Here is a 27,670-nt window from a genome sequence, read left to right as displayed (position 1 = left end):
GTAAGTAATGAAAATCTTGACTCCCTGAATACATAAATAAATGGGGAAAGGCTATAAACTCTGCATAATATTTGAACAATTGGCTCTGGCAAAATCTGTATGTGGTGACTGAGTAGAAAGTATGGGTTGCAACTATAAAAAAAATAAAGTAGTTAAGACATTAATGTAAGAGGTAGAACTAAGAACTGAAGAAGCATTGACAGTAGGTCCAGTGCATGGTTCACACAAGGCAGCAACCTTGCTGAAAACTAGTGTGATCTGAGGCTCGGTCAAGAGACCGTGTGAGAACACACCATACATGTCATGGACTAGCTGACTGCAGAGGAGTGGTGGGAGATGCCAGTTGGGGAGCCCCCCTGGGAAGGAGGCTCAGAGACAGGGGACTGATAGTGGGATGACAATGGTGGGAGGGGGAAGAGGGAGCAGACTGGGAGGAGGAGGTGATGGAAGCTGAAGACATAACAAGGTTTAGTGAGCAGGAAGAGGCAGTCCAGACTCAGAGGCAGGGGAGGAGGGGGGGCCAGGAGACAGAGATGAGACAGGCAGCTGGAGAATCTAGGGAGTTTCCTCCCGCTGCTATGAATAGCTCTCCATCCCGCTGATCTCCCAGAACATGCGGAGAAATGAAGACAGCAGAACAATGAGAGACAAGATAACAGAGTCTTAGGCTCTGAGGAAGTTACCAGGGGAGCAGCTTTAAGTCTGTACTTAGGTATTTGTAAATTAGCCAGATAATTTGCGGGTGAAAACCCTCTCCCAAAGTCTCTAATTGTGGCATGTTTATCCATTTTGCCCATATGACATTGCAACTCTATGTCCCTAATGCGTTGAAGCACTTGACTTTTGGCTCTCTCATATCCTGCCGCTATCAAGATCTGCGGGGAGAATCCTAAGCTTCTTATCTTTTCAAACAGGGAAGCTTTCCAGGTAGAATGAAAGGTGTCTAAGAGTGTTAAAGGAGCCAAACCGGCCGGGGGAAAAATAAGTTTTAACCAACAGTGTATCTTTAGAATCCACAACCGTGCGTTAACGGGTGGTTGTCCAACTTCTAAGCGGACAGCTATATTAGATACACAGGGGGGGATCCCCAATAGACACCGATAGAATTTTGTTTGAAATGCCTCCATAGGCGCAAAATTTTTAAAACTGCAAACCTGGGATCCATAAGTGAGTTGTGGGAGTATTTTTGCAGCAAAAACCTGGGAGGCTGCCGGAACGTATTTACCCCCTTTCCCGTGAAAAAATCTTGTAAGGGCTTTATTGGCCCTTCCTGCGTTGGCAATGGCGTTTTTCATCTGTTGGTGCCACGAGACCCTTTCCTGAAAAGTTATTCCCAGGTATTTGAAAGTTGCTACCTGGTCAATAGGTTGACCACTTATTCTCCATTTGTGTTTCCTTCTTTTTTTTTTGAAAACACCATAATTTTAGATTTGCTGTAATTTATTGATAGTTGTTCCTCTTGACAATAGTCAGCAAGTGATCTCAAAAGCTTCCTCAAGCCAATGCAGGAAAAGGAGAGTAGGACTGCGTCGTCCGCATACAGAAGCACCGGGATGGGCAAACCTGCCAGTTTGGGAGGGTGGGCATTTTCTTTTGCCATATTTACTGCTAGAGAGTTGATGTAGAAATTAAATAGCGTTGGCGCAAGGACACATCCTTGTTTAACCCCATAGTGTGTTTGAATTTCTTTAGTTAGATGGCCTGACCGATCGCATCTTACCCTCACCCTGGTGTTTTCGTATAGACCACGAATAAGGCGTAATAAGCGTTTATCTATGTTTGTAGCGCCAAGCTTTTCCCAGAGTCTATCCCTTGGTATTAGATCAAAAGCCGATTTAAAATCGACGAAAGCTGCATATAAAGACCCCCCTTTTCTAGAGTATTTATCTGCCAGGTGTTGAAGGATAAGGGCCTGGTCTATAGTTGAACACTTTGCTCTAAAGCCAGCTTGAGCTTCTGATAGAATATGCTCTCTTTCCATCCACTCCACTAATTTATCACATAAATGAGCAGCGTACAGTTTACTAATAATACTTAATAGACTGATTGGTCTGTAGTTAGCTGGCTCAGTTCTGTTTCCTTTCTTGAATATTGGAATGATGATGGCTAAACCCCAGTCCTCGGGGATAATAGCCGCTTGATTTATACTAGTGAACAAGGCGGCTAGCACAGGGGCCCACCATTCAGCATTTGCCTTAAGAATTTCTGGTGGAATATTATCAGCACCCGGGGCTTTCCCTGATTTAAGAGATTGAATAAGGCCAGTAATTTCTTCTGTGGTCACAGGGGGCCATTCCTTGCCAAATTCACTTGAAGCAGGAAGCAGGAAGCACACATCCTTTCACAGTGGGGACATAGGTTTCCGGGTGGGAGTTGATCACGGTGAGGGTTTGCCAAGCGTGCCTTCCTCTTAGCACGTTCCCCCTCTTTCACCCTGAGTTCGAGTGTCTTCAAAGCCCATGACGCCTTTGGTAAAGGCTGTTCTCCAATTGGAGCACTCGCAGGCCAGTGTTTCCCAGTAGTTGGTGTTTATTCTACATTTTTTAAAGATGTGCCTTGAGAGAGTCTTTAAACGTCTTTTGTTGACCATTTTGCTTCCCATTTTTGAGTTTGGAATAGAGTGGTTGCTTTGGAAGACAATAATCAAGCATCCACACAACATGACCAGTCCAACAAAGTTGATGTTGAAGAATCATTGCTTCAACACTGGTGATCTTTGCTTCATCCAGTACACTGGCATTAGTTCACCTGTCTTCCCAAGTGATGTGTTAAAATTTTCAGAAACACGTTTGATGGAATCTTTTGAGGAGTTGGAGATGGAGTTTATAAGTGGTCCACATTTCACAAGCATACAGTAAGGTTGGTAGTACAATAGCTTTTTAAACAAGCATTTTGGTTTCCCTGTGAAGGTCTAGCGGAGATTCAGCAGACATCCATGCTTTTGACTTTCAAGCATCTCTTGAATACTCCCCACCCCTTCCATCAACTGGCCTATACTGTTGTTTTAAAAAAAAAAATCCAAGAATGTTCTGTGCTGCTTTTACGTTTTGCATGGGGGTGCTGTTCCTGACCCCTGTCTGTGTCAGTGGAGCACGCAGTGGCATAGCGTGGGGGTGCAGGGGGGCCGGCCACACCGGGTGCAACATCTGGGGGTTAGGGGGCGCAAATCCACAGGTTAGGGGGTGCAAATCCATGGGTTAGGGGGCGCAAATTACTTGCCTTGCCCCAGGTGCTGACAACCCACACTGCGCCACTGGGAGCACGCATAAGCCCAGCCTCAGCCCTGTTCTGCTCCGTTTTCGGGCCACTTTTGGGTTGGAAACGACAAGTGTGTGCATGATCGCATGTCAGTTGGACACATGTAAAATGGCTACTGCCTGCATGATTGCTGCCATATTTTATGGGTGAGTGGTATAAGAACGTTTTTCGTTAAGTATATATAAAATCAGAAAGCATATGTTTCCAAGAATCCCAGATACAGTCTTATGAATCATGAAGAATCTCCAACTGATTTAAAAAAACCCAAAACATACACTGGAACTCAAGTGGTTAAGAGTGACTTGACATTCAGATGCAGTTCAAGTGGCTTCAACGTAGCTTAAGGATAACACTCAAAAGTCCCACAAAAATACCTCCATGGAACCAAAAGTGGAAGCTACTGATGGGTGAACCTTCTTTAGCTTGACTCTGATACAAGCAGACAATTATAGCATTATTGTAGAATTTGCATTCAAAACTGAGACTGTGACATAAAGAGGTTAAGACCAGACAGAATAGGTGGAGAGTGTTTACAGGTTTCCCTAGAATGGCAGATTTTAAAATTAAAAATTCACTTGAGGGAGTGAGGATTACATCTAATAGGGAAAACGGTGTAACTTTTAATTGTATGTGTGAGTGCATAAGAGAAATGCTTCGTGGATGGATCCAAACGCAATGCTCAAGAATGTAAGTTAAAAAGGATATCTATGTTTGGGACTCCAGAGGTCCAATACTAGGAAGGGTAACTGGGGCATTGGTCTGACTTGGACTTTCTCACATTCAGCTTGCTGTAGAAATATCCACCAGGATCTCTGGCTAGATTCCTATACTTCTTGGCAGCCATGAAAGGAAGCTGCCTACTTCAGCTATCTTAAAGCTGGCACTGTTTGTAGGCTGCACTTCCAGAAATGTTCCATTGGCCAAGATATAATGAGAGACCTGCTAATTCCCACCCCCTCAAAAAAGACCCCCAAAACAGTGTATTTTAGATAAATTGAGTCTTTGAAGAGGGGAAAGAAACACAGCAAGGTTTTCTTCTTATTGTGGCATTGTGCCTAGATCTGTTTGTCTTTAGCACCTGGATTTTTATAGAGCATCATGGTTATACAGTGGTAGCTCGGGTTACAAACACTTCAACTTACGTTTTTTTCAGGTGACGAACGATTGTAACCCAGAAGTAAGCTGTCCAAGCTCTCAGAGGCCTCACCACTGCCTGGAGGCAAACCCGGACATTGGCGGGGCCTACGGAGCTCTCTGGGGCCTCCACGAATGCCGGGAACCAAACCCCGACATTTGTGGTGCCTAGAGCGGCTCCACGAAGGCCAGGAGCCAAGCCCCAGCATCTGTGTTGCCTAGAGCGGCTCCGTGGATGCCGGGAGCCAAGCCCCAGCATCCACGGTGCCTGCAGAGGCTTTGCGACTGGGCTCCAGCCGCAGGAGCTCTCTGAGGCCTCCACGAATGCAGGGAGCCAAGCTGATTGTGATTGTGGAAGAGGACCCTGAGCCCCCTCCAAACAGTGTTTGGAAATAAATTTTAATTTTTTTCATCTAAAATGCTGTCTTATTTATTTCATAGTACAGTACATTGATTATTGCCTTCATTTTATGGATCAATGGTCTCGTGAAACAGTAAGATTCATGTTAAATTGCTGTTTTAGGGGGTGTTTTTTCATCGTCTGGAACAGATCAATCCACTTTCCATTACTTTCAATGGGAAAGTCCGCTTCAGGTTAAGAACGCTTCAGGTTAAGTACAGACCTCTGGAACCAATTAAGTACTTAACCTGAGGTACCACTGTATATTAAAAGAGCATGGGATGAGGAAAGTTTGCAGCATTAAGACACTGTTGAGGCTGTGCAAATATTAAATTGATTAAATACATAAGCAACAAACAACTAGCAAGCAGACTGTGAATTTGGGAACACAGGGTGGCAATCAATTAATATTTATTCAGAACAGACCCATCAAAAGTAATGAACATGACTACATTCTCCTAGTGATGTAACATATAACCACTTCTTATCATCAGCAAGCATTATTGTTTAGAGAAGGGTTTCCCAAATGCTGGTTTCCAGCTGTTCCTGGAGTACAATTTTCATCATCCCTCATCCTGCTAGCTAGGAATGATGGGAGTTGTAGTCCAACAACAGGCGGCAACTCAAGTTTAGGAAACCCGGGTTTAGAGGAAGCGCTATTACACCCACACGTAGTAAGAGAGAGAAAATGCTTACTTGATCTTTGGTTTTTGATGAAAAATAACTTTAGCCTCTCTTTAAATGTGTTTTCATTCATGTAGAATTCAACTTGTACTCTAAAAAGAAAAGAAAAACTTTAGGTAGGAGGCTGATCATAGCATGTTAAATACAAAGACATGACAGTTACATACATGGCCTTTCGGCGTTTGCCCAGCATAAAAACCACGAGCACAAACTTACTTTGTAAAATTCAGAAGCATCTTCAAACAATATACAGTGGTGCCCCGCAACATGAACGCCTCGCAAGACGGAAAACCCGTTAGACGAAAGGGTTTTCCGTTTTGGAGGCGCTTCGCAAAACGAATTTCCCTATGGGCTTGCTTCGCAAGACGAAAATGTCTTGCGAGTTCCTGTGGGGGTTTTTTCCTTTCCCCCCTTTTTCTAAGCTGCTAAGCCGCTTATCAGCTGATCCGCTAAGCCAATAAGCCGCTAAAAGCTGCTAAGCGCTAATAGCGCTAATCCGCTAACCTGCCAATGGGCTTGCTTCGCAAGACGAAAAAACTGCTAGATGAAGAGACTCGCGGAACGGATTAATTTCGTCTTGGGAGGCACCACTGTATTTCCAGGGAGTTACTATGGCCAGAAATTCATCTGCATTGCTTTGCATCTCTTCTCACCCCTTGGCCCCTGGAACACCATCTAGTAGCAGCAATGAATCCAGTGTTATTGTGACTGGTTGTCCTGATTTCTTTAAACCGACAACTAATGGGTGGCCACAGAGTTTCGAAAAGGCGCATTCATGCTCCTCGGTGACTGGAAACTTATCTTACAACACCTCTGTATTTCACAGGAGAGCAAGTGGCAAGATAAATTTGGACAGAGAACCAAGAGTTTTGAATGTCAAATTTCGGTTGACTGCTGGGTGATGCTGTAATCCAGGGGTCAGAAAACTTTTTCAGCAGGGGGCCTGTCCATTGTCCCTCAACCTTTGGGGGGCAAGAGTATATTTTGAAGTGGGGAATGAATTCCTATGCCCCACAAATAACCTAGAGATGCATTTTAAATAAAAGCATACGTTCTACTCATGTAAAAATACTCTGATTCCCGGACCATCCGCGGACCGGATTTAGAAGGCGATTGGGCCAGATCCAGTCCCCGGGCCTTAGTTTGCCTACCCATGCTGTAATCTGACTTTAAAGTGGTGTAAGCATAGCAGTTGTGCAGCCCTCTTACAGAGTCCTCACCCTGGCCCCAACCCCATTCTGCTTATATAAAGGTAAAGGTAAAGGGACCCCTGACCATTAGGTCCAGTCGTGGCCGACTCTGGGGTTGCGGCACTCATCTCGCTTTATTGGCTGAGGGAGCAAGCGTACAGCTTCCAGGACATGTGGCAAGCATGACTAAGCCGCTTCTGGCAAACCAGAGCAGTGCACGGAAACGCCGTTTACCTTCCTGCCAGAGCAGTACCTATTTATCTACTTGCACTTTGACGTGCTTTCAAACTGCTAGGTTGGCAGGAGCAGGGACCGAGCAATAGGAGCTCATCCCGTCGCGGGGATTCGAACTGCCAACCTTCTGATCGGCAAGCCCTAAGCTCTGTAGTTTAACCCACAATGCCACCCGCATCCCTGTAAACATATACCTGTAAATAAATCAGACATTACAAGTGAGCATAGGTTTCCAGCTTCCCCTCACCCAAAAAAAGGAGGGAAATCCCTCTATTACTACCCTGGACTTTTCATGGATTGGGAAAGTGGGAAGTGTTTATTGTTATAGCTCCCTTCACATGCTATATGCATGAGGAGAGTCCAAAGTGTGGTCTTCAAAGAAAGGGTGGTATATAAATTTAATAAATAATAAACAAATAAATTAATGGGGATCAGGCCACTCCCACCCCACCCCCAATGCTCCCACCCCCAGGTTCCACCTCTCAACCTTGACATCCACTCCTTAGGCATGGGCATCTGCCATGGGGAAGTCTTCCATAGGAGTTGGGAGACCACATAGTCAAGGTCTACACAGAGATCTATGCACAGAGGTTTCCCGCAGCCCAAACATACTTGCCCCAGTATGCAAGGAGGAGAAAGAAACGCACACAGCGGAAATGGAAATGGCATTAACTCTGGGCTAGGGAAGAGGTTTTTAGACTGGGGTCCGTGAGTTCCATTTGGAAAGGTTGCAGCACAGTCAAAGATGTCTGTACTCAGCCCCACACTTCCTTTCCTTAATGTGATGATGGAGGGCCAAGACACAGCAGCACAGAAGCAAAGCTGTGGGTCTTTTGCTGCGCACGAGTCAGCTGGCTCCAGGGTTTCCATGTGCTTTGGCTTCCTTCACAGTGTCCCGTTGCACCAGAAGCAGTTTAGTCCTGTGTAGGGGTCAGATGGGATTACCATGAGGAATTATAGAATATACATCAGGCCATCGTGCCCACGATGAAGACATTGTGTTGACTGGGTTTGATATATTGACGATAATTTCTGATTAAATCCCATAAGATTCTACATTCATGCCCTTTTCATGCCCTTTTGACTCTACTGCCCATTTTTCTCTCCTCGCGTCACGTACACAGCAGTACACAGCAGTTGCTTCGCCAGGCAGGCATCCTGTGCTATAAAAATAGTGGGCAGGTTCTTTGAAGTAGTTTCTTATATATATAATCTTAAAATGTTAATCTTGGAGCCAGGAAACAGATCTCACATGAAGGTGGTAGTGATCTGGTCTTTCTGGCCATCCTTCTTATCATGTGTACTGATTGTTTATGACCTCCAGAGTTGCTGTATTCACTCCTTTGTAGTATTCATTCATTTACCCCAAAAGTATGCATGGATAACTAGTGTTTATAGTTTAACTTTGTCCCCACTTGAGGTTTGTTTGAATGCTCAGAAGAAATCTGATTGGTTCTTACGAACACTCTGTAAAAAGCTTTTTTGGGAATAAAAACGGCCTGGGCCAGGGGGCTGCAGATTCGGACAAGCACAGAGAGACACGATTATATGCACCCTTCCCAGAGTCTTGCTGGTTCAAGCCTCTGTGTGTATTCTTATTAATCAGAGTTCAATCCTTCCTTTACTTTGCAAACGCAACAGTCCTGCTGGCCACATGACTCAGAAAACTGTCTGTGGACAAACGCCGGCTCCCTTGGCCTGAAAGCGAGATGACAGCCGCAACCCTATAGTCATGTTTGACTGGACTTAACCTTCCAGGGTTCCTTTACCTATACCTTACCTAGTTGCAACTGGACCAACACCAGTAGCAAAATGTGCCTGGCGCCTGGGGAATTTTGAACACTGCTTTCAACACATGGGGTTGCATTGAAAGCTAGTTCTCCTCCAAGGAGACTCATTGAAATTAATGAACCAAAGTAACCGAGGTCTATTAATTTCAGTGAGTCTGCTCTGTGTAAAGCATAGCTGGATGAAATCCATGGAACCCTTTCACACCTATAATGTGTGAAGGTGATTTGTTTCTAATGTTAGAACTGTTGCTACACTTTCATAGAAATGTTGGACACATTAGCAGGGCAGCTGGCATTCTCATAAGCCTCAAAGGTGCCCAACGTTCCCTACATACCACATTTTTCCGTGTATCAGACAATGTTTTTTATTATAAAAAATGTTTTAAATTGGGGGTCGTCTTATACACAGATAGTGCAGATTTGGGCGGGCGATTGGTGTCAGCCATGAGCAGGAGATTGTCAGTGGTGATTGGGTGGGTGATTGGTAGCTGCAGCAAGGCCTGCTGGCGATTGACTGCTGCTGTAATTGGGTGGGTGACTGGTGGATGCTGGCAGTGAGCGGGCAGACAATTGTTGGGTTTGGCGAGTCATGTGATTGTTTATCAGCAGTCAGGGGGGTGAGTGATTGGCGGCAATTCCCCCCCCCCAAAAAAGCTCAACAACTCTGACCAATCTCCCCCCATTTCCTTAATTTGGGTCCCCCCAAAAAAGGGGTTGTCTTATACACCGGGGGGGGGGGGTTATGCACAGAAAAATACGGTAATAAGTCAAGGCCTGGCTACATATTTAGGTACACACACAATTTAACAGAGACAATGCTAATTTGCAAGTTTATCCAAGGATCAGTTTTCCCCAGAACAAATCTAGTGGTTTTCCCAAGGCTTGGCAGTGGAAAAGCTTCTATAACCAAGCGTCTCCTCCTGGAAATATTACCCTGTAAGGAAACCAGTTGTATAAACTCAACCGTAGCGTGACTAATATAGCGGCACTTTTAATCCTCACATTGTTTGATGTCATGCCGCATTCAAAGCCACAGATTCAACTTTTCACAGAAAATTTCAAGTAGGTGAATAAAGACATTCAAGTTCACAAGCCTTGGTAATTTAACTTAAAAAGGAAGCAAGTATTCCCACTTTATTCAGGTGGTTTTGAGCTGCATACCTATATTTTCTGGAGGAAAATTACAGCACTCATGTGACATAAAAGAATAGCAGGCTAACAGTGCAAGGTGATGGCATGCTAATGAGGCGAGCGAGTGGGGGAGCTAATCGCTTTCCTATAAAGCACCCATTATGAGTGGCTCTGATAACCTAATAGTGCCCTATTCCTGCTTCTCATTCCTTAGCAACCACAGCTGCCAAGCAGATTGGCATTCCTGTGCGATAGTTTCCATGACAAACAAGGATGGCAAAAGGCAAGCAATTGATTATTTGAATGCCTCGACACCCTTTCATACTTCAATGACAACTTGTCGGGTCCTCCAGGCAAAGTCTGCGCCCTCCCCCCTTCCTTGTCACAAGACTAGAACAAAATATCCACAGCAGGAAGTATAAAAGGAAGGTGGCCGACAAGCAGGTAGACAGTCTGAAGGTGCATAGTTTAGACTATGAAAAGCAATGATAGAGTTCTGCAGCCATGTCATTCCTTCCTGTAATCTCCAGGTAAGATGTGAAGCCTGGGACCATGCAAAAGAACCCCGCATTGTGTCTACACCCCATAGACCCCAGCTTTCGAATAACTGATGCTCGAGTGGAGAGCTGCAACATTGTGGGTCACTCCTATTATGTGGTTTGGAGTGATGCAAGTTACTGTGGTGAGGGAAGAAGCATCAGCACTCATGAGGCTCATAATATCATAAAGGTGATGTAAGAACTCAGTTCCTGAAAGTCAAGTTAGATATACTAAAGGAACCCAGCAGACCTTGGCTACATAGCGGGTGGTGCTGTGGTCTAAACCACTGAGCCTCGCCAATCGGAAGGTCAGCGGTTTGAATCCCTGCAACAGGGTGAGCTCCCATGGCTCTGTTCCAGCTCCTGCCAACCTAGCAGTTCGAAAGCACACCAGTGCAAGTAGATAAATAGGTACCGCTGTGGCGGGAAGGTAAACGGCATTTCCCTGTGCTCTGGCTTCCATCACGGTGCTCCGTTGTTCCAGAAGCAGTTTAGTCCTGCTGGCCACATGACCCGGAAAGCTGTCTGTGGACAAACGCTGGCTCCCTCGGCCTGAAAGTGAGATGAGTGCCACAACCCCACAGTCACCTTTGACTGGACTTGACCATCCAGGGGTCCTTTACCTTTTTTTACCTATTATATAGCATTCAATGAAAAGAGAAGGACTCTCAGAAGCTGGCTGAAACAAATGTTCAATCTTTGCCTGACATTTACTTAGGTTTAAATGTAATTCCAGCGCTACACGTAAGTTACGTAAGGGCCAGAGCTCATGCTTTTGCTTTGACTGTATAAATGCGGATCTCAACCCCCAGTTGAAAGGAGCTCAAGCAGAAGGCTAAACAAAAGCCCTGTTTGCTTACCCTCCCCCCTGCGATTTTAGTCACAATGAAGATTTTTAAATCACAGGAGGAGCCTATGTAAGTACTGCACACAATGTTGTGGAGGGTGGAGCGATTTTAAAAAAAACAATCCTCCTGTCAGACTGGGAATATCCCCAGTTTAGGGTATTCCACTATACTTCATCAGAGTTTTCTTTCAGCAAAGCAAGCAAGCGGCTCACGTATATCCCAAAGAAAGATATAATAATAAAGAAAATGGTAACACCGTAACATCCCATCTGAGAGAAACTAAAACAACATTGTGAGGCAAGAAGGACAGTTGGCCTCTCTAACTGAACTGAACTGAACACTCAAAGGGAGGGGCTGCTTCTGGAGCAGAACACAGAAGCCCCACCCAGATGACAGACATTCTACTATTCAAATTAGACCCCAGTGTTTTTCTTACACACAACTCCATGCAACAGAAGTTCAACCTGGAAGACTTTGGGGACATTGACACAGGGGAAATGACCAGTGCTTTAATTCTAGAAAAAAAGGGCAGGTACTCACCAGCAAATAGGGAGAGGGGCCAGCCCATGGCGGGGTGGGGGTGAAACCTGGCACCAATGCTGGATGGTGAGGGCGGGTTAGCTGTTTGAGACCCCTTGCCTGTCCATCCACCTACTGGGGCACTGCCGCTCAGGTGAAGAATCTGGTTTTGGGAAGGAGGCAGCAGAGTTCCAGGATCCTGTCAGAGCACCTCCTGCTCTAAGCTGGGCAAACACTTCCCAGATTTGGGGAAGGAGGTGCAATGTTCTGATGGGGTCCAAGAGCCCTTCTGCCACCTTCCCCCCCGAAGGATGGCGATACTGTGTGCCGTTGCGTACCACCAGAAAAAAGCATATATATCCTCTCCCCACACCTCCACTCTTCATGTACATGATTGAAATCACAGGAATTGCTGTCAGAATTGAGAATACTGATCTGGGTAAGCGAATGGGCTGATCCAGTATTAAGCAGCTTCATGTGTTCCCATCACTAGCATGCACTCCCTGACAAATTTCCCCTGAAGGAATGCTGTCCTCAACTGATTCAGTTTAAGTGGGGAAGCAAATAAATAGGTTTAATCAAGAAGCAATAAATGAATGAAGAGGATGAATGGGCCAACGATGCTTAGAAGGCACTAAAATCAACACACTCAGAAAAGTTTCAGTTGTCCTTCTGGCAATAAAGCTGATAGCACCTTTGCAAAGCTAAGCAGGGTTAGGTATGGTTTAGAACCAGAAGGGGGACCATGTGTTGTGATTCTTGGATTGCTGGGCATCGGACTAGATGACCCCCGGATCCCTTTCAACTCTATAATTCTGTGCCTTTCTGATTCTATAACGGACCCTTGTTGCACACAGGGACCTCTCGATGCATTTTAGCACACTAACACAGCTTCACAAAGGAATCTTCAAAAATTACCAGCTCTTTTTACTAGCCATAAACACATGAACTGCTTACACATTAGCAGTGTTGAAAGTCAGCAACAGCCTGAAAGGAAAGAACCATCTTTCAAAATACAAAATATTTCCTTGTCTGGTCACTTGGAAATTATTTTCTTTTATTTGTGCCACAGGTGCTCAAAAAGGGGGCAATTTTAATCCTACACCAATGGATCTCTAATGAATATAAAGTGATATGCAGGCTGTCTGCATACAGGGAGGTAGGAATCACCCATTTGCCATGGACTGACCACTTCCTGGTGAAGTTTGGACTCGTACCAGCTAACCTACCCTGCAGAGGAGAGGTTAAGATGGCCCATCTTGGAGACTAATGGAAACGGATGGATACCTGAATGCTCTGGGTGTTTCTACAATGGATAGAGTGAGTGATTCTGCTGAGGATCCTGTCTCGCTGTGGAATGGTGGGATGATGAGGGCCATTGACACAACCCTTCTTATGATCCTTCTTTAGCATAGTGGAGCCCAGGAAGCTCCTGGGTCACTGAAGAGCTGCAGGTGATGAAACAGTCAAGAAAGGACTGGAGCAAGTGGCATAAAACTTGAAGCCGGCAGAGCACTTGCTAGAGCACATAACTGCATCTACCAAGTAGCAGCTGAGGCAGCTAGGAAGAGGTTTTTTGCTGCTTCCGTTGCTTGCACACACACACACACACACACACACACACACACATACACAGGAGAATCATGAAATCATGACATCCAAAGCACCCAGATCTCACCCTCTGTCAGATCTATAAGGTCTAGAGCTCATCTTATAATTTTCTGTGCACTGGGTCCATGTTTATCATTTTCTGGGGAATAATTCAAGAACAAAAATCAAGGAAAGGCATTATTTGATACTTAGAACCAGTGCTTTTTCTCAGGAGCTCCTCAAAGGTACGCAGGACTGGCACCTCTTTTTTTCATCATTAAAAAGTGTGGCATTTATTGTAACAATTTCATGGTGAGTACCGGCACCTATTTTTCTAGAAAAAAAGCACTGTTTAGAACTACTAAGGAAATATTGCTACTCTTCACAGCTGTGCCAAGTTCTTACAATATCCAAAACTAAGGTTCTCTAAGCATGAATATTCAGAATAATTACTTTCAGGTGAAGGTACTATACTAACAGCCAAACAGCAGACTAATCCTGAACGAAGGCAACAGAACTGCAATATATAAAAACCTCCACCTCACCATACTAAGATTTCCAAAGCGATGCAGAGATTTACTAATGGATACATGGTCTGTGAACATTTCACTCATCAATCACCCTAACCTGCCATCAAAGTCTAGACTCGAAATATGTTGGCACATTAGAGCATTTCACAACCGAATAATCCTGTCAAAATCCATTTTTATTCATCTATTCATGATAGAAATGTTTGGCTTAAATGAATGCAATTTATGCATCCTACAAGGCTCGGATCCCAGGCACACTCTCTTCCCTTGTAGCCGAAATTTGCTTTGGATAAAACAGGAAATTTACACAGTGATCGATTGGAGCACAGAAGATCCTGTGGCTCATTATTTCTAGAGGTAGCCTCATTACCGCGACAACCCATTACAATGTCTTTTTTATTTTACATACTAGGAAAGTTCAGACTTGGAGATTTACAGCACCTTGAGATGACTCACAGCATTATAATAGCAATAAGTACCTAACTGACTTTATTTGTAGTACATTTTAAAGCCAATTAAAGGAACATTAAACCATCTCTCAAAACAATGTCACATGGCACAAGGTGATGTTTTTGTGCTGGCTACAATTCAGCAATTGAAGAAAGACCTACAGTAGCATAACTAGTTTGCAACTCATGAAACGTGAGTTCTTTGTGTGGTTTGAGGTTGGCACTGGGGGAGAACTGGGCTCTTGAACCTTTAACAGCTGCACAGCAGCTAGAAATTCAATGGATGAAGCTTTTTCTAGTACGGAAATCCAGTTATGGGGAAAGCTTCACCTGTTGACAATATGCCTGCCTTATTACTTGTGTGTGGCCCTCAATTCACCTCAGGTCCTGTGCCCCACTCAGACAGGAGGGTAACGATTTGTATATAACTGAAGGTGTATGCAAATTTTGTGGAAATTTGTATCCGCTTTTGCAAATGGGGAAGAGAATCCAATCCATACAGTGTACTGGACCTAGAAAACCACGTTATCATCACTGCTCACAGCAGGTGGAAGAGACTGCAGGCAATAATACTGGAGGGGGAAAGGGTGAGAGAGGGCACAATTGCCTTCCCCAATGCACTGAAAGAGTTAAAAGGTAGGCTAGCCATTGCCCAGTCTAAGATGGGGCAAAACTCAAATATGAGTACAGCAATATGAAAAGGGCAATTTATGTATATAGTCCATCAATATTTTCATACACAGCAGCCTTCATTTGAATTCTTTTCCATTGCAGGGCTTGGACTTGGGTCCCTTCCGACTCTACAATTCTACTATTCTATGGTTTCTGTCAAGTGCCTGAAGCAGTTTACTTAATATCTTTTAAAGCTGATTGTTGACAAGAAATAGTCAGCAGGTATTCTTTTCAATCTATGACAACAGATCTTCCTACACGCACTCATTCACACTCTGATATGGATTGACAAAAGCAATTCAGTTGAAAAGTTGTCGCTGGTGTCAACAATGACAATTGAAAACCCTAGAACTTAAAAATATAGGCATGGCTATACGGAGGCAGATTATCGGAGGGGAGGAAGGCAATAAACCCCTGCTTAAAAGGTGAATGTTCACAGTTGCATGAAAAGTGAGGTGGTGAATGCCAAAACAGTGGAAGCCAAAGAGGTTCTTGGAAAACACAGAGGCTGGGAAGGACTTGAAAAAGCAAATTATGGAGCATCAAGTGTGTGGAAGATCCTCAGGAATCAAGTGTTGAAAAGCCATCACCTCTTAAAACATCCCAGTGGACGAGCCATAAATCTCCAACATCCTAAGGGCTCTACTGTCAATGCAAAGAGATAGAACAGCTGACATCAGAAATCTCCTTCCCTGCACAAGTGCAAATTAACAGTTGGAAGCAGATAAAGAGATTGGGAATATAAGCGCTAGACCAGGAAAGAGAAACAATTCAGTTCCCTTTTGGGGAAGAAGATTTTCTATTTCAGTTCTTCTCCTTTTCTTTCTTCTACTGTTGTTGATGTTGTTGCTACTGATTTTCACTATTTTTCAATTATACACTGCTTAATTGTATGTAAAACCTTCAAACGGATTACAAAATATATACAATATACAGTACATTAAAACTGCCCCCCAAAAAACCAAACTTAAAAACAAGTTTCGAAAACGGAAAAAATAATCAAAAAAATAATCAAAAATTTACATTATAAGCTAAGGTTACAGCTTAAAATACGTGTCAAGTTTATGGCTTGCCTAAAAAGAAATGTTTTTAGCTGACACTGGAAAGGATGCAGCAAATACATTTGCCTGAAGTCAATTGACGTGAGTTCCATGATTGTTTCATATGCTTCCTAGAACTGTAAATAAATTAGAAAACAAATATCTGCACAGAGGAAAAAGTGTATGCTAAAAGAGCAGTAGGCTAGAATTCTTCTTCTTAAGGTGTTAGGGTTTTTTGGGGGGGGAGTACAGTGAGAAGGGGAAACTAGTCAACTATTCCATCAAAAGAGCCTAAGATCATGAAAAAGCCAGCAGTAGCCAGCCAGTGACCTATCTTGTCCAGCATCCTGTTCTCACAGTGGTCAGATGCCCATGGGAAACCCACAAACAGGATTCGAACACAAAACCACTCTCCACTCCTGTGTTTTCCAGCAACTGGTATTCAGAAGCATTGTTGCCTCCAATCATGAGCACTCCCAACTGCAAACTGAAGTGTTATAGCCCAGAAATATTGTAGGTTTTACTACCTCAGTAACAACAACGGGCAGGCTATTCAATCACCTATTTGCTGAGACTGAGAGGAAGAAGAAGAAGAAGAGTTTGGATTTGATATCCCGCTTTATCACTACCCAAAGGAGTCTCAAAGCAGCTAACAATCTCCTTTTCCCTTCCTCCCCCACAACAAACACTCTGTGGGGTGAGTGGGGCTGAGAGACTTCAGAGAAGTGTGACTAGCCCAAGGTCGCCCAGCAGCTGCATGTGGAGGAGCGGGGAATCGAACCCAGTTCACCAGATTACGAGTCCACCGCTCTTAACCACTACACCACCACTGGCTCTTTCCCACCCAGTTTTGGGTGACAATAGTTAAAATGAACCGTTAGCTCATTCCACCCACATTCTGCCAGCTTCCTCACAAAAAATACCATTGGGGGCCTTGTCAAAAGCTTTACTGAATTCAAGATACACTATGTCCACAGCATTCCCCTGATCCACCAAGCCTGCAGCTCCATCAAAAAACAATGAGATTTGTCTTGCATGACTTGTTTTTGAGAAAGCCATGCTAAATCTTAGTAATCTACTACCCTTTTACTCTGTTCTGAGAAGGTAAACTAGCATTAGTAAGTTTTCTCTGGAGTTTGATGTCAATCACTAATTCAGTTCTTCTATATAGTTGTGATTTGTTTCTCTTGTAAAATATACCGTATTTTTCGCCCCATAGGACGCACTGCCCTATAGGACGCACCTAGTTTTTTTTTGGGGGGGGGGGAAATAAAGAAAAAAAATATTTCCCCCCCACCCAGGCACGGGGCTGGCGCAGGGGAAGCCCAAGCTTCCCCCGACCCCAGCCCCCAGAACAGCCTGCTATCCGCAAGCCTAGGGAGCCGCACTGGTCTCCCCAGGCTTGCGGACAGCTGTGTGAAGCCTGGGCGCGCTGAAGAGCTTCAGAATGCAGGCAGCTCTGCGCGACCCTCCGGAGGCCGGCACGGCTTGGTGCCGGCCTCCAGAGGGTTGCACAGAGCTTCCTGAAGCCTGTATTCGCCCCATAGGATGCACACACATTTCCCCTTCATTTTTGGAGGGGGAAAAGTGCGTCCTATAGGGCGAAAAATACGGTACTCTGTTTCTTAGTGATGTTACACTTCCTCTGAGTTGCCACTTGAAAAACAGACATACACAATGGGCCGTTCACATTTCACAGTCCTCACAGTATTTCCTGAAGGAATTAGCTTAGTGAATAAGCTGTTGTTATACTCAATCTGGTGTTATTCTCTTGCGAGACTTAAACACATTAAGAAATCATTGTTCACAATAATTACTTCAGTTACAGACCATACCCTGAAAATGCAATAAGAACTCCTCGCCACTCCTCTGGTTCCTACATTTACATCCATCATTTTAAAGCAATTAAACAATACGATTAACACCTGCCAGGAGGCTCGCACCAATTGAGAAAGTTGCAAATGCTAATATACAAACCAGCATTGCGTATTAGACTCTTGAACAACACTATTCCACATGTCTGTGAGTGCCATTTGTCTGCTTTCTCTTTCTGAGCAAACAAAATGAAATAAAAAATGGAACACGAAATAGGAAGTGGAAGTGGAACAGGAGTGTAAGGAGACAGCAATTTCTATTTTGGGTTTGTCGCAATCAGCACTTTCTCCATTTCTGCTGCCGCTAAACAGCAAATGTGGGACCTTCTGATACAAAAATCATGCACCTGACCGTGCCCCCTTCTTCTTACTCAAAATTGCTATGTTAGTGAAATATTTTGGGGTTCACATTTCCATGGTCTCATGGTAAAATGAAAATACTATATTGCACTTCCTAGCTGTTGTGAGAGCATTATTCCCAGCTGGGAAGAAAATGAATCACTCCCCCCCCCCTCAAAAAAAAACCCACACAGAACAAAAGAGGACACACCTTCCTGCAGGCTTAATTATACGTATAGATAATTCAGAAATAATTACTACAACTTAGAGATATAGTAATTTCACTAGGGTGGGGTGGGAGAGAGACTGTGACCACGTTGCCTGAGTGCCTCCTCAGTCTGTTGTCTATATCACACTGGTCCTAAAGGATCTACATTGGCTCCCAGTACGTTTCCGAGCACAATTCAAAGTGTTGGTGCTGACCTTTAAAGTCCTAAACAGCCTTGGCCCTGTATACCTGAAGGAGCATCTTCACCTCCATTGTCCAGCCCAGAGACTGAGGTCCAGCTCCAAGGGCCTCCTTGGTAGCTCCCTCACTGTGAGAAGTGAGGTTGCAGGGAACCAGGCAGAGGGTCTTCTCAGCAGAGGTGTCCTCCCTGTGGAACGCCCTCCCATCAGATGTCAAGAAGACAAAGACTATCTGACTTTTAGAAGACCTCTGAAGGCAGCCCTGTATCAGGAAGTTTTTAATATTTGATGTTTTACTATGTTTTTATGTGTGGGAAGCCATCCAGAGTGGGAGAGAATGTGTCAGGTGTGTGTGCAGGAGCCAGGCCCGGTGACCAACAGGACTTTGCAGGACTGGGGCCTTCCTAAGTTTGTTCTGAAGAGGCAATGCGTGGCCTCACAGGTGAGGCTGATTGGTAACTCACAGCACCTGGGGGCAAGGGCTGGGAAGGGATATAAGGTCAGCATTTCCCTTTGGTTCTTTGCCACAGCAACATGCTCCCTGCCTTGCTGTGTTTCGCTTCTTGTTTCCTGATCCTTGAACCTCAGCTTCATGGCTCCTTGCTTCCTGATCCTCGGACCCTTGGCTTCTTGACTCCCAGCTCTCTGACCCTCAGACTCTTGGCTTCCTGACTCCTGGTTTTTGGACCCCCGTTCCTGCTCCCACCCTGCCATCTTGCCCCCGGTCCTGATGTCCCCAGCCAGGACTTTGATCGCCCGTGAACTGGACTGTGACAGAACGGACAGCTGGAAGAGAAGTGAGAAGGTGAACTCACTCAATGAGGAGGACCGCTGAGGTCACACACATTCTCCAAAAAACAAACAACCTGGAACCAGCCCTGTGTTTTAGATAAAATAGCAGAAACCTCATGTAACAATGAATCAACGCACAGAGCAACCATTCATATGATGCCCTTGCAAAATAAAAAAAATAAAGTTCTTCAGTGATCATTCTGTAACATGTTAAACTTAATTTTGCTTTCTTGTTTCCCGTAAAGAAACAACTGCTTTAAACATATGGTGCAGAGTACCTATTTGCATACAAGCATTTCATGGAGAAGATAATTATAACATGTATAGAAAACAAAAATATTTGCTACAGTAGATGCCTAGAATTTAATGAAGGTCTCAGTTCAGACCAATTGATGAGGCTGTTTTTTTGTTGTTGTTGTTTTGATAGCTGAAAACTGAAGAAACAGATTGTCAATGTTCAGTGGTGTATGTCTGAAAAGAAAGCAAATTTATCTCCTCTCACAAAATTCACCTGGGACCATCAGGGATGTTTACATACAAATGCCAACATTCATTGAAGTCTGGAGCCTACAACATGCACAGTCAATTTTTTGTTTGTTTCTGTGCGACATCTACATCCCTCAGTTCTTTATTCTGCCTTATTGTTGGAGGTTTCTATAGGAGTATCTCTCTTTTCATTAAATGGCATTCAGCTTAAATGCCAGACATAGCAGCAAGTGCCTTAAAAACCCTGGCAGGCCATATAAACACTTCAGAAGAAGACACCTTGTGCTAAAGCAGAGGTTACAATTCTATTGTATCCTATAGAAAAGGCACAACGTGTTCTTGAAAGCAGAAAGTTCTCTTTCCCAAGAACTCAAATAATTTAAGTAAAGGAGATTAAGAAGGGGAGGAGGAAAGGGAGCATGGACAACTATGTTTAGCAATGTTCAAATTACCTCTGAAAAACACCATGGCAGATGGGATCCTAAATATACCACAACACCGGAGAGCCAAGGAAAATGGGTGTTTTCTCCCCTTTCAGATTTTTTTACTAATTAAATTACAATGCGCCTCTCAAATAAAATGGCTTAGATGTCTCTCTTTGAGAATTATTATTTTTTTTTTTTGCTAAAAACAGTCTTGCACTTAATTTTTAATGGCTTTTAATGGCAGGCAGGTGCTCACATCACTTAGCAAAAATCAGAATTGTAGCCTAGGTAATTACCATCAACGTAAGTGGAAGGGTCTGCCAAGAATGCAAAATTTATCCCTGGAAAATAGAAACACTTATTTTTGTGGTAATATCTAATGCACGCGATATGTTAAGAGATGATCGTACAAAACGCTTCAAACTTTTCAGCTCAACCTGAGGTTTAACTATCCTGTTGTATTGCTATATCTGTAATAAGAATGCCATTTCAGTCCTTTACTTGAGCAACAAAGTAGCAGCAGCATAAACATGAATACACAGGGCTTGCTACAAGTTAGCAGCCACTGCTTCCCAGTCTACATTAGAAACACACACTAGCACAATTACCTCAGTCCAGAATCGAAGCTTGGAGGTTGAAGTCCCGGAAAAGGTACAAACGTGGATCCACAGGGAACTAGTCTGGGGGACATGGTGCTTTTCTTCTGTGTTCTTTTGAAGTGAATTCGGTTTCTGCTCTTTCACTCCAAAGTATGAGCTTGAAAACGCTTTCCCCCACGTTTATTGGGATATATTTACCTCCACAGTCTTTTCACGTTTTGAGTATAGTTTTGCTTTTACCAACAGCTTGAAACTCAAGACTGCTCAATAGACTATTAAGGGGATTTTTTTTTTATGAGGCAGGAAGGCCAGTGCGTTGGTTAACGTGATTATTTTGCAGAGCCCTGCACAATCATTAGTACCAAATAAGTTGTCACAGAACAACATTTTGTTCTTCCTGTGCTTCTTTGCCTTTCTTGTCCCCTATATGATTTATAAGCTAGGAGGTACATCGTCCTTAGGCTTATTACATTATCAAAGAGGTGAATTTATATATTTATTAAACTTTATTAAATTTATTCATCGCTTCGAGGCCCCGAAGCAACTTGTGGAAAGAAAAGCAAAACAATGACCAGATGTAACAATGTATCCAGTAAAACAATACAAATTTACAAATGGTTTTCATTTAGAAATGCTTTGTAAAAAGAAAAGAACCACCCCTAGCCAGCACAGACAGGAACATCAAAAGTAGCCACTGAAAGCCAGAATATTAATATTGTGCACATAAGTAAGTTTTCACATGGTGGAGGAAAAAAAGGGCAATTTTGACACTAGCCTAGCACAGGAGAGAATCCCAAAATCAGGAGCAAGGGAGGGATACCACAGAAAGTTCTATTCTCTTTAAAGGGGCTATCAGTGAAGGACGTCAGATCACAATCCCTGGATTAGAGTACCGTATTTTTCACTCTATAAAACGCACCAGACCACAAGACGCACCTAGTTTTTGGAGGAGGAAAACAAGAAAAAAAATATTCTGAATCTCAGAAGCCAAAACAGCAAGAGGGATCGCTGTGCAGTGAAAGCAGCAATCTCTCTTGCTGTTCTGGCTTCTGGGATAGCTGTGCAGCCTGCATTCGCTCCATAAGACACACACACATTTCCCCTTACTTTTTAGGAGGGAAAAGGTGAGTCTTATAGAGCAAAAAATACGGTAAATCCTTTGGGGAAAGGTGATTATTGAGGTATTGTGGGCCTGAGCTAGGAAAAGCCTTTGTATCGCTTTGTGAAGAAACAAATGGGAAACTAGTGCATTTGGCTAGAACTGGAGTTATAAATTCAGAGTGCCAGTTCCAGTAAATAATCTGACCGTGCCTGCCGTTTCTGAACCTTGTTGAAAACAGAAGCCGAAATACAACCCAGTATCGCAATCTGCCTTTGAGGTCACCAAAGCACAGATCACAGAAACCAGGCTATCCCCATACAAACAGGGTCACAGCTAAGGCACCAGCCCAACCTTGTAAAGGGCATCCCATGGGGACAACAGTAAATCCAAGAGGAGCTCCAAGCTGTGCACCTGCTCCTTCTAGAATGGGATTCCAGGAAGAAAACAGTTGCACTTCAGACAGAGGAACCAGCCACTAACAATGTCTCTGTCTTAGAGCTTCATCCAGTCCATTGTCAAGGTCAGATACTGGTTCAACACATCCACCGCCACACTGGTTGAGATGACAAGGAGAAATAGAGCTGTGTTGCTCTCAACATACTCATGATGCACTTCAAAACTCTGGATGACTTCACTCAGCAGTTTCAGGTTGGTGTTAAGCAGCACAGTAGATAGGGTTAAGCCCTGCAGAATCAACAGTGGAGGCTTCAAAGAGCCAAACAATATTTACAGAACAAAACCACCACTAGTATACCCTTTCCCTGTTCTTCCTATCAAAATTGTTTTCAAAGGTAACTGTGCCCCACTGCTTTCCTCTATTCTACCAGGTTTATGTTTTGTTGTTGTTGTTTAGTCGTTTAGTCGTGTCCGACTCTTCGTGACCCCATGGACCAGAGCACGCCAGGCACTCCTGTCTTCCACTGCCTCCCGCAGTTTAGTCAAAATCATGCTGGTAGCTTCGAGAACACTGTCAAACCATCTCGTCCTCTGTCGTACCCTTCTCCTTGTGCCCTCCATCTTTCCCAACATCTTTTCCAGGGAGTCTTCTCTTCTCATGAGGTGGCCAAAGTATTGGAGCCTCAGCTTCACAATCTGTCCTTCCAGTGAGCACTCAGGGCTCATTTCCTTAAGAATAGACAGGTTTGATCTTCTTGCAGTCCATGGGACTCTCAAGAGTCTCCTCCAGCACCATAATTCAAAAGCATCAATTCTTTGGCGATCAGCCTTTTTTATGGTCCAGCTCTCACTTCCATACATCACTACTGGGGAAACCATAGCTTTTACTATACGGACCTTTGTTGGCAAGGTGATGCCTCTACTTTTTAAGATGCTGTCTAAGTTTATGTTATGTCCCCCGATATCTACACTCTTCTACACAACCAAGCATCCTACCAGGCTTGAAGTCTTTTAGCATCAGCATATAAAACTGTATCTTTCCAAATGCCTTTGTTATGTGTGTTTTACCCTACACTGCTTTGGCCTCTCTGAATTGCTGCCGTGAGCCTCTACATTCTCCTCCATTTGAACACTCAGAAACATTGGACCCTCTTGCACCCTCATCCTTGGGGGATGATTTGCTGAGAACCAGTCGCTTCTCATCTCCCATCAATTAGTTCAAATAACCTGCCATCTTCTTCTTCTTCTTTTCATTTTAAGTACCAACACTTAAGACCCATCCCGGTTCAGGTGTGATCTGTTCCTTCTGTACAGGCAATACTGATCCAACATGATTGGTTTCAGTGCTATTTTTCTAGAAAAAATGGAGCTGAAACTCACTAGGAATGTCTCCCTTGTTCTCTTATAATGGCAATGGCACCCACCTGAGAGGTGCTGGAACTGAACTCCAGCTGAAAAAAAATCCTGGTTGGTTCAAGAATTAAATTATATTTTTCTAGAACCTTTGCAGGCATCATAGGACTGTGCCCTAAATAAAGTACGCATGCAGAAATAGTAGCTGCACAGTTTAAGAAATGGCAGATAAATATATATACATACGTATGTATGTGTCTGTGTGTAACGAGGACTATGTTACAATTGACTAAATAGGCAGTGCCATTTCTGGGGATCTATTTGACAAGAAATTAAAAGCAAGCTGTAGTAACAATTAAGATAAATTGTATTTTAAATGCAAGTAGTCAGAAAAAATGTCTAAATTGGATCTGTAGCAGCTATGGTCGCATTGTGCCGATAAAAATTATAATCTTACCCCAGATCATTGATACTTTCAGTAAGATTAGGAAACGGAATCAACTGAGAACTTGGCAGAACTTAAATTGCTCAATTTAAACAGAACATAAAGAGATCTAAAGGCATTGTAATAACAGGCATATGACTGAAGTTTATTTTCTGGGAGAAGAGGGATCTGACTGTGCAAAATATTAAGTTATGCCATCATGCTAACAGTATCCAGTAGATATCAAAATGGATAAGTAATCCAGAGAAAGTTGGCATCAACACTGAACAGAAAACAACCAAAAAGTTTTGTTGCAGACAAATTGGAAATCTGAATTTAAGGAAGGAAAGTATCTTACTATTAACATTTCGAAGTACCATACAGCCCATTACAGCATCAAAGATGCCAGTCACACAACTGTCAAAGTTGGAATATTACAGGAGATCAGAGAATAAATGTTTCAATGGCATTCAAAACACAGCAGAAGGAAGAATCACAACAGAAGGAAGAAAAAGGGTACCCAAATAAATGGAAAGATGGAACTGTACATTTGCACATGTTGTTATTGCCTACTGTATTACTAGAAAGCAGAATTTTCAAACTTGAATTGTGTTTTATAGGAAATGGCTAGTGCTAAGACAATTTGAAGCCCATAAAGAAACAGAACACAAAACTACTGTTTTCAAATCCCATTTCCAGAAGAAGAAAAAGCTTTTGTCTATCTATAATAAGAGAAGTGTGCTTACATTTAAATTTTGATATTTTAGCTCTGCACCCTGGCATTATACATACTGCACTAAGTGCCACTTACAACTCAATAAAAACATTGATTATGAAGTTTCAGTCATCCAGTGGACTTTGTTAAAAGGGGCAAGGTTAAAGGGATGAAGCACTCAGGAAAATACACGTGTGCAGTGGTGTAGCTGGGAATCTGAGACTCTGGATTTAAGACGTCTTAATGGGTTAGGGGGCTCTTTGTGTAGACCTTCTTTGAAAATGTAGACAGTCCTCCTCCATTTTAGGATGCCAACCAGTTCAATCTGCTGGTCTTTTACCCTGACACAGCTCCTGCACATATGTGTATAAAATAGTGTGAAATGATCATAAAATATAGACCATTAGTCCATCTAGATCAGCACTGCTTGCTTTGGATAGCAGAAGTTCTTGGATGCTTCACCAATTTTGCTATAGTGCCTTCTAACTGAACGTACCAGCAGTCTTTCCCAGTCCTGCTACCCAATATCTATTTATCAGCACAGGATACTCTTGAGACTTCCTGCATGCAAGACACAGGCTCTGGCATCAAACTACAGCCTGTCCCCATATGCCCTTATTCAGGTGATAGGACTTGTTCACTGCCAAAGTAACAGGCTCAGCTTCATTTTAATCAGACTGCTTAATACAAAATCACCGGCACACATGCAGATTAACTCCAAACCACATGTATGCAAATGAAGCAATGTTTGGAAAAAGACACAATGCATATTTGAATTTAGGGGCAGCAGTAGCTATGCTGGTCTGTGACTGGAGAATCTGATAAACCCTGTATGCGTTAGATCTCTTCAGCATGCAGTACGACTCTCCAGATCGTGGCATGTGAAAACTCCCACCACCATTTCAAGTGCTCCTTGAGAACAAGCTCAGAATAAAAATCATGTGTTTTGTCTTAGCTTCACAAGAATCCAGATGGCCATGCGGGTTACATTGGCAGAGGCCGATCTATTTCATTCAGCATTATCTTGGGAAGTCTATATAAGCAGCAGCAGAGAAAACTGAACATGAATCCCAAAGTGAAGCCTGGGACAAGCTTCAATTCATAGCATCAATTTTAGGAGAATCGTTGACATCCATTTTCTAGCCAACGTTGTAGGCTGGCTGCAGAATATAGAGAGATTTTCAACTCAGTTAGTTACTCCGGCAATTAATTATAATCACTATTGTCAGCTCAATACAGAAGTAATTTGAGAATGCTAGTTTCGGGTTCTGCGCAGCAAATCCATAGCTTTCCAAGTGAGATAAATGCTGTACTGTGCGGACCAAACTAAATGTTTCATGCAAATTCATGTATGGCTCCAGATATTTAATAGGAACAAAGAGCAGTCTGAAGAGGGTGCAGATTTGATCGGAAGAGTAGTCAGTGAGGAGGATTGCTTAATCTTTTTCTCAGGGACCAATTTTCTAATTAAGATCACCTCAACTTGCTTTTCTCCCCCCAACACACACTCACAAGACAAAAAAGATTTTCGACAGAAGGAAAAACAGCTTGGCATGGGTGATGGTGGTAATTTTGAACTGTAAGAAAACACCTCTCCCCACCTAGTCCTTTGCTCCCAATGTCAGCCTCCCTGGATTTATTTATTTTCTTCTTCAGTGAAAATCAGTCTTGAAAAATATATACAAAATAACCAGTTTGGTCCCAAGGCAGAGGAATGCGAAGAACTGGCATCTTTTATTCATGGATAATATTCCCTTGTTTAAACTAGCCACAGCCAATGAATTTGCTGGATAAGAATGAAGAGGCAATTTTTCCATTTGCAATGGCCAGCACCACACAGACACACATGCACAAGTAATATATAGAAAGACTCAGAACAGAAGAGCTGGACAAAAAGGCATGCAAATCTGAGGCAGCATGCAGCATAGCAGTTCACTGCTGGATCCCAAACAGAAAACAAACCCATTGGGATACTAATGCTGTAATTTAGTGCCTACTTTCCTGAAAGTAAGCCCTACTATCAATGGTTATAACAATGCAATCTTAAGCATCCATGCAAAAATGCAACTAGTATAACCATTCCTGTTTATACTTAATGGAAACTAAAACTACTAAATTTGTGCTATGTTAGTACTCTGTGTTTCCTTGTTTTCTTTGCTGCATGCACAAAACACATGCACACATTTATAATGTATGATTATATGCCATTTTGAATACCACTGTCAGGCAACTGCTGTAAATCAAGCCAATTGTTTGTGCTTAGTTCATCAACATCTCCCATCACTTAACAATAATTGTACACCATTTAAAGCGCTCTTTCATTTATTGCAAATTTCTTTCAGCAGACCTCCCCCCCCCCCCGATGATGTCCCATGGTCTTCTGGAAACATCCAGGTTTGATTACTGTAATTAACTCCACATGGGGCTGCCCTTCAAACTGAATTGGGACAAAATGCTGCAGCCTGAGTGCTAGTGGGTATCCTGGATATAGCCTCCATTCTGAAAATATTACACTGGTTTCCCATAGTCGTCTAGGCCCAATTCAAGATGTGAGTGTAAATATTTCAGGTCCTAAACAATCTAGGCCTCAAACATTTAAAAGAATGCCTCCTCTCATAATGACCAGCCCAACTGTATTGCAAGCTCTGGTTGTGCTATGCATGCCCAATAAGATTCATGAGGAACGGGCCTGTGGGCCGACTCTGTCTTTGGTGGCCCCTCTTCTGTGGAACAACATCTCCCATTAGTC

General features: G+C 43.3%; 1 protein-coding gene and 1 long non-coding RNA gene across 8 annotated transcripts in view; one reads left to right on the top strand and one right to left on the bottom strand.

Annotated features, from left to right (window-relative positions):
• The window catches only part of KCNT2 (potassium sodium-activated channel subfamily T member 2), a 222,263-nt gene that overhangs the window by 139,072 nt on the left and 55,521 nt on the right, over positions 1 to 27,670 (bottom strand). For all 7 annotated transcript variants that reach the window (XM_083745330.1, XM_083745333.1, XM_083745332.1 and 4 more), the window contains exon 2: positions 5,489 to 5,568. In XM_083745330.1, the coding sequence (XP_083601456.1) occupies positions 5,489 to 5,568 (80 nt within the window). The remainder of the gene's footprint in view (positions 1 to 5,488; positions 5,569 to 27,670) is intronic.
• LOC310847549 lies at positions 12,639 to 15,775 on the top strand. The gene is made up of 2 exons (XR_014565892.1): positions 12,639 to 13,047; positions 15,071 to 15,775. It is a non-coding gene; the product is annotated as an uncharacterized lncRNA (long non-coding RNA).

This window comes from Podarcis gaigeae (assembly GCF_964106915.1).
Source record: "Podarcis gaigeae genome assembly, chromosome: 6".
In the NCBI taxonomy this organism is placed as follows: domain Eukaryota; kingdom Metazoa; phylum Chordata; class Lepidosauria; order Squamata; family Lacertidae; genus Podarcis; species Podarcis gaigeae.
The sequence above is the reverse complement of the archived record's forward strand: the minus strand, read 5'-3'. Positions and strand labels throughout refer to the sequence as shown.